The 12,545-nt window shown below is 47.9% G+C and overlaps 3 protein-coding genes across 3 annotated transcripts; all 3 read right to left on the reverse strand.

Moving 5' to 3' along the window:
• Window positions 1-2,321: 2,321 nt before the first annotated feature.
• Window positions 2,322-2,989, reverse strand: CTRU02_204931 (uncharacterized protein; the record flags this gene model as incomplete). The annotated part of the gene is made up of 3 exons (XM_036732243.1): window positions 2,322-2,386; window positions 2,441-2,657; window positions 2,708-2,989. The coding sequence occupies 3 exons, from the start codon at window positions 2,987-2,989 to the stop codon at window positions 2,322-2,324; spliced, it is 564 nt and encodes a 187-aa protein (XP_036576019.1).
• A 1,975-nt stretch (window positions 2,990-4,964) lies between these two features.
• CTRU02_204932 (uncharacterized protein) lies at window positions 4,965-6,789 on the reverse strand (the record flags this gene model as incomplete). The annotated part of the gene is made up of 4 exons (XM_036732242.1): window positions 4,965-5,291; window positions 5,396-5,618; window positions 5,676-5,909; window positions 5,963-6,789. The coding sequence occupies 4 exons, from the start codon at window positions 6,787-6,789 to the stop codon at window positions 4,965-4,967; spliced, it is 1,611 nt and encodes a 536-aa protein (XP_036576018.1).
• Window positions 6,790-9,997: 3,208 nt separating this feature from the next.
• CTRU02_204933 (hexose carrier protein) lies at window positions 9,998-11,623 on the reverse strand (the record flags this gene model as incomplete). The annotated part of the gene is made up of 2 exons (XM_036732241.1): window positions 9,998-10,295; window positions 10,353-11,623. 2 exons carry the CDS (start codon window positions 11,621-11,623, stop codon window positions 9,998-10,000), a joined length of 1,569 nt encoding a protein of 522 aa, XP_036576017.1.
• Window positions 11,624-12,545: the final 922 nt, after the last annotated feature.

Genomic DNA, 12,545 nt, shown 5'->3' on the forward strand with positions numbered 1-12,545 from the left:
CCTCTCTTCAAGCAATCATTAAAGGTTACTTCATCAAAATACCCGGCAAGTAACATGGCCACAAAGACATGTGGCCAGCCAGAGGTTTAGTTAGCGAGGACATCTGCATTCTTGGCTTAGTCATGATTCATCAAACCTTCAACCAGATGAATAGCAGACCCAGCACGGGCGCTGCAACTGATGACGGAACATTCTGTTGATGTATACACCAGTAGAGAGGCACGAATGACGTAGCATTTCCGTCTTGTATTCCATTGAGGGCCTAGGCTATAGGAAAGATAACAACTAAAGATATGTTCAAAGGCTGTAGGCCTGCCCTGAGTCAGGTTCAGCGAAGCGGAATCCTAAAAAAAGTCTCCAACACTGTTCTGTGTATGTCGCGCAACAAATTGTATTCAGTCACCGCCGCAAATGTTTCCAAAAAATGTTTCAAGGACTTGAATAAGACTTCGAGAGTTGCTGCAGCTGACTATGGAAGTACCCTAGCTGCCGGTTCATGTCGACCCAGCCATCCGCCAGTTGTACGAATGTCTGATGGATGTTTGGGGAGGCTCCAATATGGAATTCGCTCTGTAGCCGGCTATACTCCCAAATCAAGTCGCTCATTGATTTTTGAAGGGTTGCCTGTGTGGCAGAAACTCGGTCGGTGAAGGCATGAAGCGCAGGTAAAGAGATCCGAATCTGACGAGAGTCAAGAACGTTGTCGACTTGGTCAGTGGAGACGACCGTATCAGCGTTTGCTTCCAGTGTCGGGACTGGGTTAGCAAGACCCTGGCTTGACCAGAAAAGAATGGGGACTAGAGAAATAAAGCGCATCTTCGTAAATGATTTTTTTTTTTGGTTGATCTGGATTGTGAGTTGAGTGTGAGTTGGGTTTGTATGCTGGAATTAGATGGTTAGTTGCGTTAATTATAATGTTGTTTGACTTGATGGGCATTGTAGAGGCCGAACAAGTGGTAGAAATAAAAATAGTCGTAGGGCTACTGCCAAGAGCTGACTGCCTAGAGCTGATCACCTAAAGCGGTAACAGCGTTGCTGTTGGATTATTGTAGACAAGGGTACGGGCAGCGCCAGGCATAATCACACTTGGCTTGCTGTACAGAGAGAGCATGGCTGAGTCGTAAAAAGCCTTACTGCGACAATGCAGCCTGACGATCAGGTCTCCAATTAGTATAAATTCTCAAGCACAATCCTCCTCATGCGCAATCCTTCGCACGCCATCCTCTTTTTCAGCTCTCAATCAGACACAAGCGTAAAGAATATTGTTCTAAACCAAATGAAACCACAAGTGAGGTCGCGAAGAGAACTCTAAAAATATGCCAGTGTCTGAATGATCCGACAATCACGATTATGATGCGCGTGTAGAATAGACAGTTTGGGAAGTAGGGCATCAACGTCTAGATAAGTAGCTACACACCTAATAGATACTAAACCTTATCAACTACGGTAGTGCCTGATTCTTAGGCTTTTTTATTTAATTTTGAAATCAAATGACTAAGCCACAGGAACTCTGAAGTTTTCAGGTACGGTTTTTGTTGGGTTGATCGGCCATCATGAGAGGGCTTCCAAAGGCTGAAGCCAAGACTTTGAGACTTCTCTATCACAAGAAAAAAAAAAAAAAAAAAAGGGAGGCACAGAATACATCTCCTACATAGTGATAAGTCTCTTTTAAATGGTTATATCAGTCATAGAGACGACAGTTGCCGACCTGCCAGATGATTGGGACGTGTTTGCGCTTGCCGAGGTGTGATAACTACGTAACGTTTCAAAACTTGAACTTTTCCTAGATGAAGAACGATTTGTAAAGTTTGAAAATAATAGAGAGTTATAATCGAAGTAGTATTGTTCTTGAGTAGGTAAATACTTTGATATATTTCTGCAGAACAATGGAGTATTTGATATACGAGGGGTGCGCATAGGTCCGATTGGGGTAAAAGTTCCCAAGTTACCTCAAGCTGCGAGGTGCTCTTGGAATATGCCAAATTAAAATGAACAGAAACAAGAACCACGTTCTAATTAATTGTCATAAAATCAACTCATTTGTTTGCGATTGAAGAAAGTCAGCAATACTCATCGATCCTGTCAGGCTCCTAATTAATTTAGGGTCATGACGACGCTCCTTCACATAATAAGTCTCATGTCACAGCATAGCAGCGAATCACTTCAACGGGCCATGGTATTATAGTTATGTTTGAGTTCATATCTATAGGTACTTTCTTTCTACCAATTACCATAATCTCGTTGGCTCATTAAACATTCGGGCGCGAATAGAAGATTAAGTATCTACGGGCAGTATGGAGACGCCCAATTCATCTGCATGCCTAGGAAGTGGAAGCTGGAACAAGAGCCAGAGTGACCTCGTAGCAAGGGCGGTCCTCTCGAATCACTATATAAGAAGCATTAGTACGGCTTCTGGTTTTCAAAGATAGAATATACGCACCGGTGTTGCCAGGAGGAGAGTAGCGGAACTCGTGTCTTCCACCAGATGCACTTCTGACGCAGATGAAGCCACCGGGCAGAGCGGCTCTGGAGATGAAATCCAGTTCGATTTGTACGGCATCAGTCTCGGGGTTGCAGCCGTAGATAGGTTGGAAGAATGCCTTGGGGTCCCCACGCTGAGTCATGAAGAGCTTGGTGGTGTTGTCATCGGCGGTGTACTGCAAGTCTTCATTAGCATTTAGACAGCGTTGAAAAGCATGTATCGTACTTCTCCATTGATCACCGCATGGATGATACCTCTGGAGATGACGCCGTTGACGAGAGTCAGGTCAAAAGCATCAGCTCCAGCAGGGCTGAGATACAGGTGTTGATCACCTCCTCCTGCCGCCCACAAGTTCAGGTAACGGTTGTGCACGATTGGCGCGGAAGGGTTTTGAACTTGGATTCTGAAGCCAGTGGTGATGTTGTTGGAAAGAGGCTCAGTTGGCGGGGTGCAAGCGGAGACCACAGCTGCGGCCGACAACAAGGTTGTGGTAATAAGAGACAGCATTTTGATCGGAGGTTTTCTCAGAGCGGGAATTTGAGTGAGAGAGAATATGGGGCAACGACAAACATGTCGGCCATCAAAATACGGGAACCCTTTCTCATGATATATCCTTCCGGACCAGTGTGCCACGGTTATGCGCGCTGAGATAATGCCGAATACGAGACAATGCATCAGCTTGTTGCATTGAACCGTTGATAGTCTACTGTTTTCGGGTCCGGATTGGCTTCGAGACCGTTGAATATCGAATATTTCTGCAGCAGAGATGCAAGGTCCATTCCTATGGCCTTAGAGCTGACAAGATATGGTGCTACCCTGCTGTGCTACCCTTGCATATCAGCCCTGTTGATGTTACCTCCAGCGCTTGGTGCTGGCTGACTCCTTCCGTATTGGATCTAGTATTGCTGCAGGTAAGAACAACCCCTCACGCTAGAGCAGGGGCTGAAGATTCAATATTTCTTACAAAAAGATGCTAGTTTCCCTGTCGCCTGCTTACATAGCTTTGGAGTACTCGATAGTTTCCCGAAGTTCAGCTACTGTAGCAATGCGTGTGGGAGAAGCGGCCAAGATAGTGTTTGGCTTGGCCACTGACCTGTTGAAAGTGATAGTTTCTTCATTAATGAGCATGACGATACCCTTGTGGTCAAATCGGACTGATACCACAACTTCACTTATTCAATCAGCAAGGTGTGCGACATCTTGAGCTGGATGAAGAAGTGCGTAGCGATTCTAACATTATCAAGATATCAAGAACGATGGTGATGCTCTCGGACTAACCAATGACATGCGGGAGCGAATTTAGACCTGCACTGAAGCAGCGATAGATTGAGTGTCTGGTTAAGACTGGTCGGTAAGGTATTTCGGCAAGGTCGGCTGTCCCGTAGTCTTGTTTGTTACATGAATCCTAAGCACAGAGTTCCGACATTTTCTGTAGACTCTTCAAGCCTGATTGAACTAGTCTTTTCATGGGTGTCAAATTAATAAATAGTACGGATTCTCAGACTAAAATGCTGCGTTATTGGAAAAGGGTAGGCATGTGATGGTTATCGACCGAACGTTATGTCCCGTACAAGTAGAATGGACATTACTTCCAGATCTGGGAATAAGAGGCGTTTCTGCCTTCGGTATGGCTAGTACATCAAAGAGTATTCTTACCCTGGCATGAGCCTAGTTATGTTCTCATAGGAATACCGATTGCTGAGCTGAATCTAGTGAATTAATACCAGCCCTCAGGCCGATAGCTTCGTTTATGTAATGCGGCTAACCGTTTACATAAGGTTTGATCATGCGAGGTTGATACATCGATGACGATTGAATGATGACGGAACTGCACCCTCGTTATTTCGACAGTCCTCATAATTAAGATTATTGAAATTTGCATGAAGCCCATAAGTGATGAAGTTGTCGCAGTAAATACTCATGGGCTGGTGACCGGCCGGCGGCACCACACATTTTTCGTGTAATGGATGGCTCAATGCAGCCCTGCAGATATGTTTCACGACATGTGCGCATGCAGCCCCCTTCAGGCTACTCCACATTCTATGTTGCCCTGCAGTACGTAACCCCTCAGAGACCTCGACCGTCAGTAGCAGGAAACCCCATCTGTGAGATTTGTAGCGCAGAATGCTTCGTTGTAACTGAACCTTACCTTGCGGAAATGTACCCCATGTGACTAACATTATGAGCTAAGATTTAGTTAGGATGAGACAAGAGATATGTGAGATCGAATCTGAGGGGCGCATCTTACTGCAGACTTGGACATTTGAGGCGTAGCGAAGGTGTTTGCAATTTTGTGGCCTCAGAAAGATCTCTATGTTTTGTCTACCACGTCTATGGAAAAGCTCAGAGAGCTAATAGCCACTATGCGGGCCATGTACTCTAAAAATGATAGCAACCCACTTTTGGGTTCTTTGTTGCGGCAGCCCCAGATTCTGATATACACATGCCAAAAAGAGAGGGAGTTGGAAGAGGTAGGTACAGCTTAATCCCGTTTAACGCCAATGACACCCACTCTGCGCATTCCTCCTATGCACACTAGACAGATAAACATCATCCAGCCAAACATAGTCCAGAAAGAGACTCTATACCCTTTCATGAGGGCGACAGGCGAAGATTTGTCGGTGTATTCAGACTGATTAGTCACGGACGAGGCAATGACTTGAGTTACGCTCATTCCCATCGCAGCGCCTAGCTGGGCACAGGTGTTGAATACAGCGCCGCCCAGGGCCTGTGTATGCTTAGGAAAGACATCGGAAATGATTAACAGGCCGACGGTGAACAGAATATCGCAACTGATTGGTGTAAGGATCTAGTGACGAGGCATTAGTGGTCTGGCGACGAAAGATCTGGAGTTCATTCTAGCAGAGGAGGAAACATTGCTTGCGAGTTGAGTGCAGTGATTTAATTGCTTACCTGTGCGAAGAAGGCGTTTTCCCAGTACAGCTGATCTACCCGGATGAGGGCCATCAGAAGCGGTGCCACGGTACTCATTGCTGTTGAGATCAACAACATCCACAAGACTGGCATGCGGTGCACGAATAGTCCTGTTGCAATACTAGTAAGTGCACCGGCGACGAGGGACGGCACAACTTGGAGTGACGCCTTGGTGGCGGAGCTCCCTTGAACCTGTTGGAAGCTGCAATGTATTTGTAAGGGCTACTGCCGATGCGAAGGAGGAGGGCGGGTGACTTACAACAGACTACTGTACAGCTCCATACAGTTTGTGAGGGCATTGGTGAGAAGTACCATGATGCAACAGCTGGTAAAAACATGACTACGCCAGAGAGAGTTAGGGATCAGGGCTGTCTTGTTGTTTTTAACTCGGTAGTGCATCCAGGCAATGAAAGATGGAATGGAGCATGCAGCTATGATAACCAAGGCAATGGTAGGGGCCTTGCGGATGCTATTAATATCGGCTGATAGAGATCTTGGGCTGGTCAGCTGCTTATGTAGTTTGCTAGGGGAGGATCAAACACATACGCCAAAACATACGACAGGGTCGCCAATCCCGTGCTCGCCAGAAGTACTCCAACAGAGTCAATCTCCGAGGCGAGTCGCTTCGGGATTGAAGGGCCAGAAGAAGACCGTACATCCTTTGGCAAAGCCCAGATCGCAAGAACAAACAAAGTCCCACTGGCAGCCGCAGCAAAGTAAAAAGCTGGTCGCCATCCGACATTATCAGTGAATACTCCGCCCAGAACCAGACCAGACAAGAAGCCTAGAGGCTGGGAAAACCCCATGAAAGCAAAGCCCATGTTTCGTGGCCGTCCCTCTCCAATGTTGTTGGAAATCATGGAAATAGACGAAGGGGTGATGACGGCGTACGTGACGCCCTGCAGGGCGCGGAAAGCAATAATTTGGCCCCCAGTCTGGGACAAACCGCAGGCCATGGTAAATATGGCGCTGAAGAAGGACCCGGCAAGGTTCACCCTTTTGTTGCCAACGACGTCGGCAATGGAACCGGCCAGCAAAAGACAAGATCCCGCTGTGAGAAAGTAGCTGGAACTGGGCCAGACAAGAAGACCCTCATCCAGGCCTAAGTTGTGTTGCATGGCGGGCAAGGCGACGACGACGATGCCATTGCAGAAGCTACTGAAGAACAGTTGGCCACAGACCTGGGTGATGACAATGGCAGCACGGCCCTTGGAAAGCAGAACCGGCATCATCGCCGACGTCTCAGTCACTAGAGGTATGCCGGGCGATACTGCCATCTGCGTAGGGGCTTCATGGCTTTTTCGAAACGCGGCACCGGATGTTGACGCGATAGGCTCGAACGTCTGCAATTCGGTGGCGGTTTGGGTAGCCATTGTTTTGGGAGGTCCGCAGCAGCGGATGGGCGAAAGGGGTTAGACTGAGTGGTTTTTGCTGCTGGTGACTCCTAAGACAGCTGAGCAGTCATTCCAAGAGCTCACATGCATGCAGGTTGCAAGAAAATGTGACGGTCAGGAATTGGATGGTTGAAGCATCATTTGACCGACATTTAGTCAAAAGGCGGAATTACAATTCCGAAAAAAAGGGATTTTCGTATTTTAGCGCGCCCTTCCATTGACTGGGTTATCCGGTTTATTTCAATAATCTTATATGTGCTACTTACATATTATGGTTCTCATTAATTTCATGACTCATATCCGAGGGCTCCGAAATAGCTCTTGACGTGTGGCACAGTAAGTTGGCTTGCGAGTAATCAAAGGGACGAACGAAACATCTTGCTACTTCTGGGGAAGAGGGTCAATGATATCGGGACGGTTCGTAGATCGCCCATTAACCCTTCAAAGAGATGAGGCGGCAACAGTTCTGTAATAAGGGAGAATCAAATATATACGCCAAAACATACGTCAAGGTCGCAGTCAGCTCATTCTTCGGATGGACCACCGCGGAAGTAATCCAATCTCAGAAGGCTCGCCCCGCTTCCGTACATTGGGCTGATTATTCGGGCCTGTGCCACGCCTCCTCCCCCGCGTTTACCTGGCCATTAGGAGGGGTTAAGAGATATTTACTAGTATCCCACGCAAAGACTCGCCAGTCTAGTCAGCCCAACAGGCAATTGACGATGAAGCAAGTTCACAAATGACAGCCAGGTAGTCAGAGTCGTATGTCTCCCAAACTAAGGAATACTTAGATAATATTTTAAAAGAATCCGGCAGATTAGTGCCGTGCGCCTATCGTGCCACGTACAGACTTATATACCAGTTGTCGGAAAATTATCTATATGCTGAATAGGCTTCGAATTCCCAGGTACACAGAAGGCTGCTCATCGTAAAGCAAAAAATAAGTATCAATGAAACAAACTACCCAAGTTACTGCTCATCGAAAGCAGACAGTTTTGGCCACTTTGTTGTGAATGATGCACGAACCAATATCAAAATGAATCTTTGGAGGGTTTTAGATTTTGAGCGGAAATTTTCATGCTCTCATTGATTCTATGAGGGCATTGCTCAAGTATGCCAGGCTTAATCACTATTAAGTGTATGTGTAACAGACAGTCGCGGCTACTCACTGCTTCCAGAAAGAGTGTACCGCGTTATTATGGCAGGCAAGAACCCTTACTTTATACCTTGCAAACGTCTCTTTAAATCGGCTAAAGCTGATGATGAAGAGAGTTGATAACCCTAACCCTTAGCACATCAAGAATTACCAGCTGACATCATAGGAGATGAATCTTTACCGGATCCGGAGTTTGATTCTGGACGCTGCATTATATCCATCACTTAAAACGAACCGACTCTCAAACTCGGCTTTATTAATGTCATTCTTCGATACACCGACTGCTAGCACAGATAAAACGTCAGGCACTGTACGACCGGATGCAGGGATTGGAAAGTGCCTGCCTTGATGACTGTGTTTGATTAGGGTTCACAGTAAAAATTGTGAATCAAGTAATATGTAGAGTCCGTTGACGAAGCGACTTGTTGCTGAAAGTCTGCGTCTTACTTAGTGGCTCACTGTGCTGCAAAGGAAGACTTCATAATCCTTAATGTGGTGTAATTACTACACAAATCCATGAGATCTCCCGCGATGTTAAACGGAAAGATGCTAAAGACCAGAAGAAGCGCCGTTCGCAATGGCTAAACCCTCCATTGAATGGACCGCGATGTAGAATAGTTTGATGACGTGCCGCGTCATGTTGACACGTAGTCCATGATGGAGGTTGAGTCAAAAGTGGCAAGGTAGAAGAAAGACGATGTTCACATAGCTTTTGATTTGTGCTTTTTGTAGTATGGGGTGAGAAGCGGCGTGTTTGGCCTTACTTTCACAGCATCGGGTCTTACGATAAAGCTATCCTAATGGCGGATAACAAACCCAGGTTTACTGCTGGAGGTGAGGAGGCTGGTAAAATTCGCACTGACGAAGACATTCATGTGAGCCTAGTCTAAGTGAACAACTGTCTAGTGGTTTTAGTGACATGCCCCCACTTGACTTGGCCACAGTAATGCAACTATGCTTAGATGCAGAGCGTAGCTTATTCTGCCGATGATAGATGTACAACCCATTGAATACGAGGTGAACTAAACCGTTTGAGAACAGAAATGGTCCCGGTTGTGGACGAATGATATGAAAAGTGGCAAAACTCAAGAAAGATTAATAAAACTTGTAATGGAAATGCCCTGTGGTGTCCACTCAGCCCTTGATCAAGCCCATATATTCATGTTAAGCTATTTCTAGTTCTCACGCTCCCTTTTGCCATGAAGATACTTCAAAAATACTTCTGGATGATGCGTGCTTACTTAAAGGTCATAAAATAAAGGTCTGGAGCTAGCCACGTCTATCTTGAATCTTTCGGACTATTCCATGAATTACCTAGGTAATCTGGACCAGAATTGACGAAGACTTAGAGGCTTAGACATCCCTCTCCATCAGCGCCGTGCTCTACTGCCGTATACTCGATGTGGACTCGGTTGTTGCATTTCGAAAGTTGGCGATAGAACTCGCTTCACTCAACCGATATGACAATAATAATGAAGCTTTCAGCAACTGGCTGTGAGATTATTCACATAAATCCGTACTTTGGATCAAGGACCAAAGACTCCGCCAAATAAAATAATCAGTTCGTTGGCGTCATCCACCCGGGAGGGTCCCGGAGCCAGGGCCGTTCATGCCAGAACAGGGGTGGTGTGGGGGCTGGAAATATCGCCGAATGCATGCAGCTCAAGGCGAGCCGGATATGAATGGATCATGACAATGCAAGGAGCCCATTGGATAACTCGACAGTCTTGCAACCCCCCCCCCTTCTGGTCTGGTCTAGCTTTCTTGTCACGATCGAGAAGCTTTTTTCTGCCAAGCTAACACGCTAGTCACCCACAACGGGCGCTCATCGAAGCTTGACACAAATGGAGGACACACATTCACCCAAAAAAATTGGAACCGAATTGTTTTTAAGTATTATGTAATCTGGTTGAATCAAACCAGATTGTGTATTTTTTTATTACACTTGCTAAAATCACTACCGCTTGCTTTTTGACTTTTATTGGGGTGAAATGCTTAAACCCCAATCACAAATTACTTCATATTACCCGATCAAGCAGAAGAGTCTTCTGGCTTCTGCTCGATGTAGTCGGCCTTGTTGCCAGGCTTCTCGGTTTCGAACTCCTGGGGCATCGCAACGGGGCGGTTCTTGGCGAAACGCACAGTAGCGAAGACGGAAGGCGATTGGCGGAAGAGCATGTCGATCTCCTCGAGGTTGCGACCCATGGTCTCAGGGAAGAGGAAGTAGACACTGATGGGGATGCAAGCAGAGATGACGGCGTAGACAATGTAGTACTGGTAGCCAATGGTGTTAAGAGCAACGGGGGTAACCATGACGACGATGAAGTTCCTAAGGTATTTTGTTAGTCAATATGTTTTTTGAAAGATTTTCGAGTGGTAGACTTACCAAAGCCAGTGGTTGGCGGTGGAAATGGAAGACATGGCCATGCGGAGTCGGATGGGAGCAACCTCAGTGCAGTAAAGGAAGTTGGCGCCCAGGAAGCCAATTGGCACGAAGGTGTTGAACAGGTAGATGAAGCAGCCGGCAGCAATCTGGGCAGCCTTGTTGTCCTTGGGGAAAGAGGTCGTGATGGCCAGAGACATCATGCAGGCAGCCATGCCGAAACCGCTGAAGATGAAGACGGCGCGACGACCGAAGCGGTCAATGGTGAAGAAGGCAATGAAAGAAGAGAGGAACTTCCACGTAAGAGCACCTCCAGCAAGGGCGCGGGAGGACTCGCTGTTCATGCCAAGGTTCTGCTGGAACAGGATGGGCGCGTAGACAGAGACGAGGTTGCTGCCAGACATCTGCTGGTAGAACTGCAGGAGAATGCAGAGGCCGAAGCGGTAGAGAAGCTTGTCATCGCCCATCTTGAGCATGTCGGTAAGCTTGGCAGCGTTCTGGGTGGTCTCCTCGAGGGAGTGCTCAATGCCAGCAAGCTCGGCCTGGACCTCGATGGAGTTCTCGTCGAGGCCACGGAGAGCGGCGATGATACCGCGAGCCTGCTCAGATCTCTGCTTCATGACCAACCAACGAGGGGACTCGGGGAGGAAATAGATGCTGCCCATGAGAACCAGGGAGAAGAAGATGGCAATGGCAATAGGAGGACGCCAGGTGACGGGGCCGGTCTTGAACTCCCAGAAACCCAAGTTGATCCAGCTCTCAAGGACATATCCGACGCAAGTGAAGAGACCAGTAAGGACGACATGTTTACCACGGTTCTTGGCCCCAGAGGTCTCGGATTGCCAAACTGGGACGATGGAGGACAGCTGGCCGATGGACAGACCGACGATAACGCGGCCAACGATAAGCTGAGCGAGCGAGAAGGCAGAGCACTCGAGGACCTCGCCGATAAGAGAGCAGACACCGGCGAAGAAGATGATGTTTCGACGGCCGAACTTGTCACCGGACCAGGAGCATGATAGGGAACCGATCAGAGCACCAATGGTGAAAGTCGCAACGACAAAGCCCTGAAGCGTCGAGTTCTTGTTCTTGGTGGAGCCGGTGGTGTGAACCGTATCGATCTCAGGGAAGGTCTTGGTCCAGTCCTCCGTGGTGAGCAAGCCACCAAGACCAGCCTGGTTGTATCCGAAAAGAATAAACGACGGACAGACGATCAGGGCGATCTGAAGAACGCTCAGGGCCTTGCCCGTGAGGCCGAAGAAGTTTGCGCCCATTGTCGACGGCTGATATTTTGTACGCACGGATGTTGCCCGAGCACTTGGGAAAAGATAGGTACAAGATACAGCCGGGGGGGTGTCTAAGGGGGGAGGAGGGACACACAGTCGACGAGGATGGGATAGAGAACCAAAGAGACGATCTCATAGAGAGAGGATGGCCTCTCTCTTAAAAGGAATTTCAGACACCGCTCGCGTTCATCTCATTATGACCCTTGTGGGGAGAGGTGTGCGGAGACCCCGCGGGATTCTGACCGTAAAGTCAGATTCATAATCCAAAGCAGCTTACTTCTCCGTTCGTAAGGACCGGACGTGTGGAGGGCCGAAAAGATGGAGAAACGTTGAGGAGAATCAAAGGTCTGGAGTGTGTCACTGGGGCCCTGGAGGAGCTCTACCAGGTCGCCTGTGTCATCAATGCCGAACGCGCTCCGTTGTGCGTGGCCGGGTGAGTCGGCCAGGGCTCACGACGGAAGTCGACCGAGGGCAGCCACACCCGTTCCGTCTGATGACTTTAGAAGACCTCCTTCATGGAGACATTCAGATGGGTTGTCGTCCCACCTGCTGGAGTATTGGTCGCTTTTTTCATAAAAAAATCCTCCTGGGGTCCGCCTTGGTGCTTTTAATCCCTCTCACTATGATCTGCATCTGCGGAGTCGGCATTTGCGTCGGTCCAACAGCGTAAACAACTAATAGAATCCATCGTACTGGCCTCAATGCAAGTCTTAGTGTTTGTCGGATGCAGTGGAGAGTTTAGTGAAGAAAAAAGTGAGTTCAAAATGTCCCACAAGGGGGCATATCGCGCTTTGGATGAAATGTCGTTGAAGTTGTTCACAATCATGGGGTTGACGCCATGGAATGCGGCGAAAATTAAGCACAGCCAAGACGGCAGACCGCGGTCGCCAAGGCCCCAACGTCAGCCAAG

Source organism: Colletotrichum truncatum (assembly GCF_014235925.2).
Source record: "Colletotrichum truncatum strain CMES1059 chromosome Unknown Contig_0003, whole genome shotgun sequence".
Taxonomy (NCBI): domain Eukaryota; kingdom Fungi; phylum Ascomycota; class Sordariomycetes; order Glomerellales; family Glomerellaceae; genus Colletotrichum; species Colletotrichum truncatum.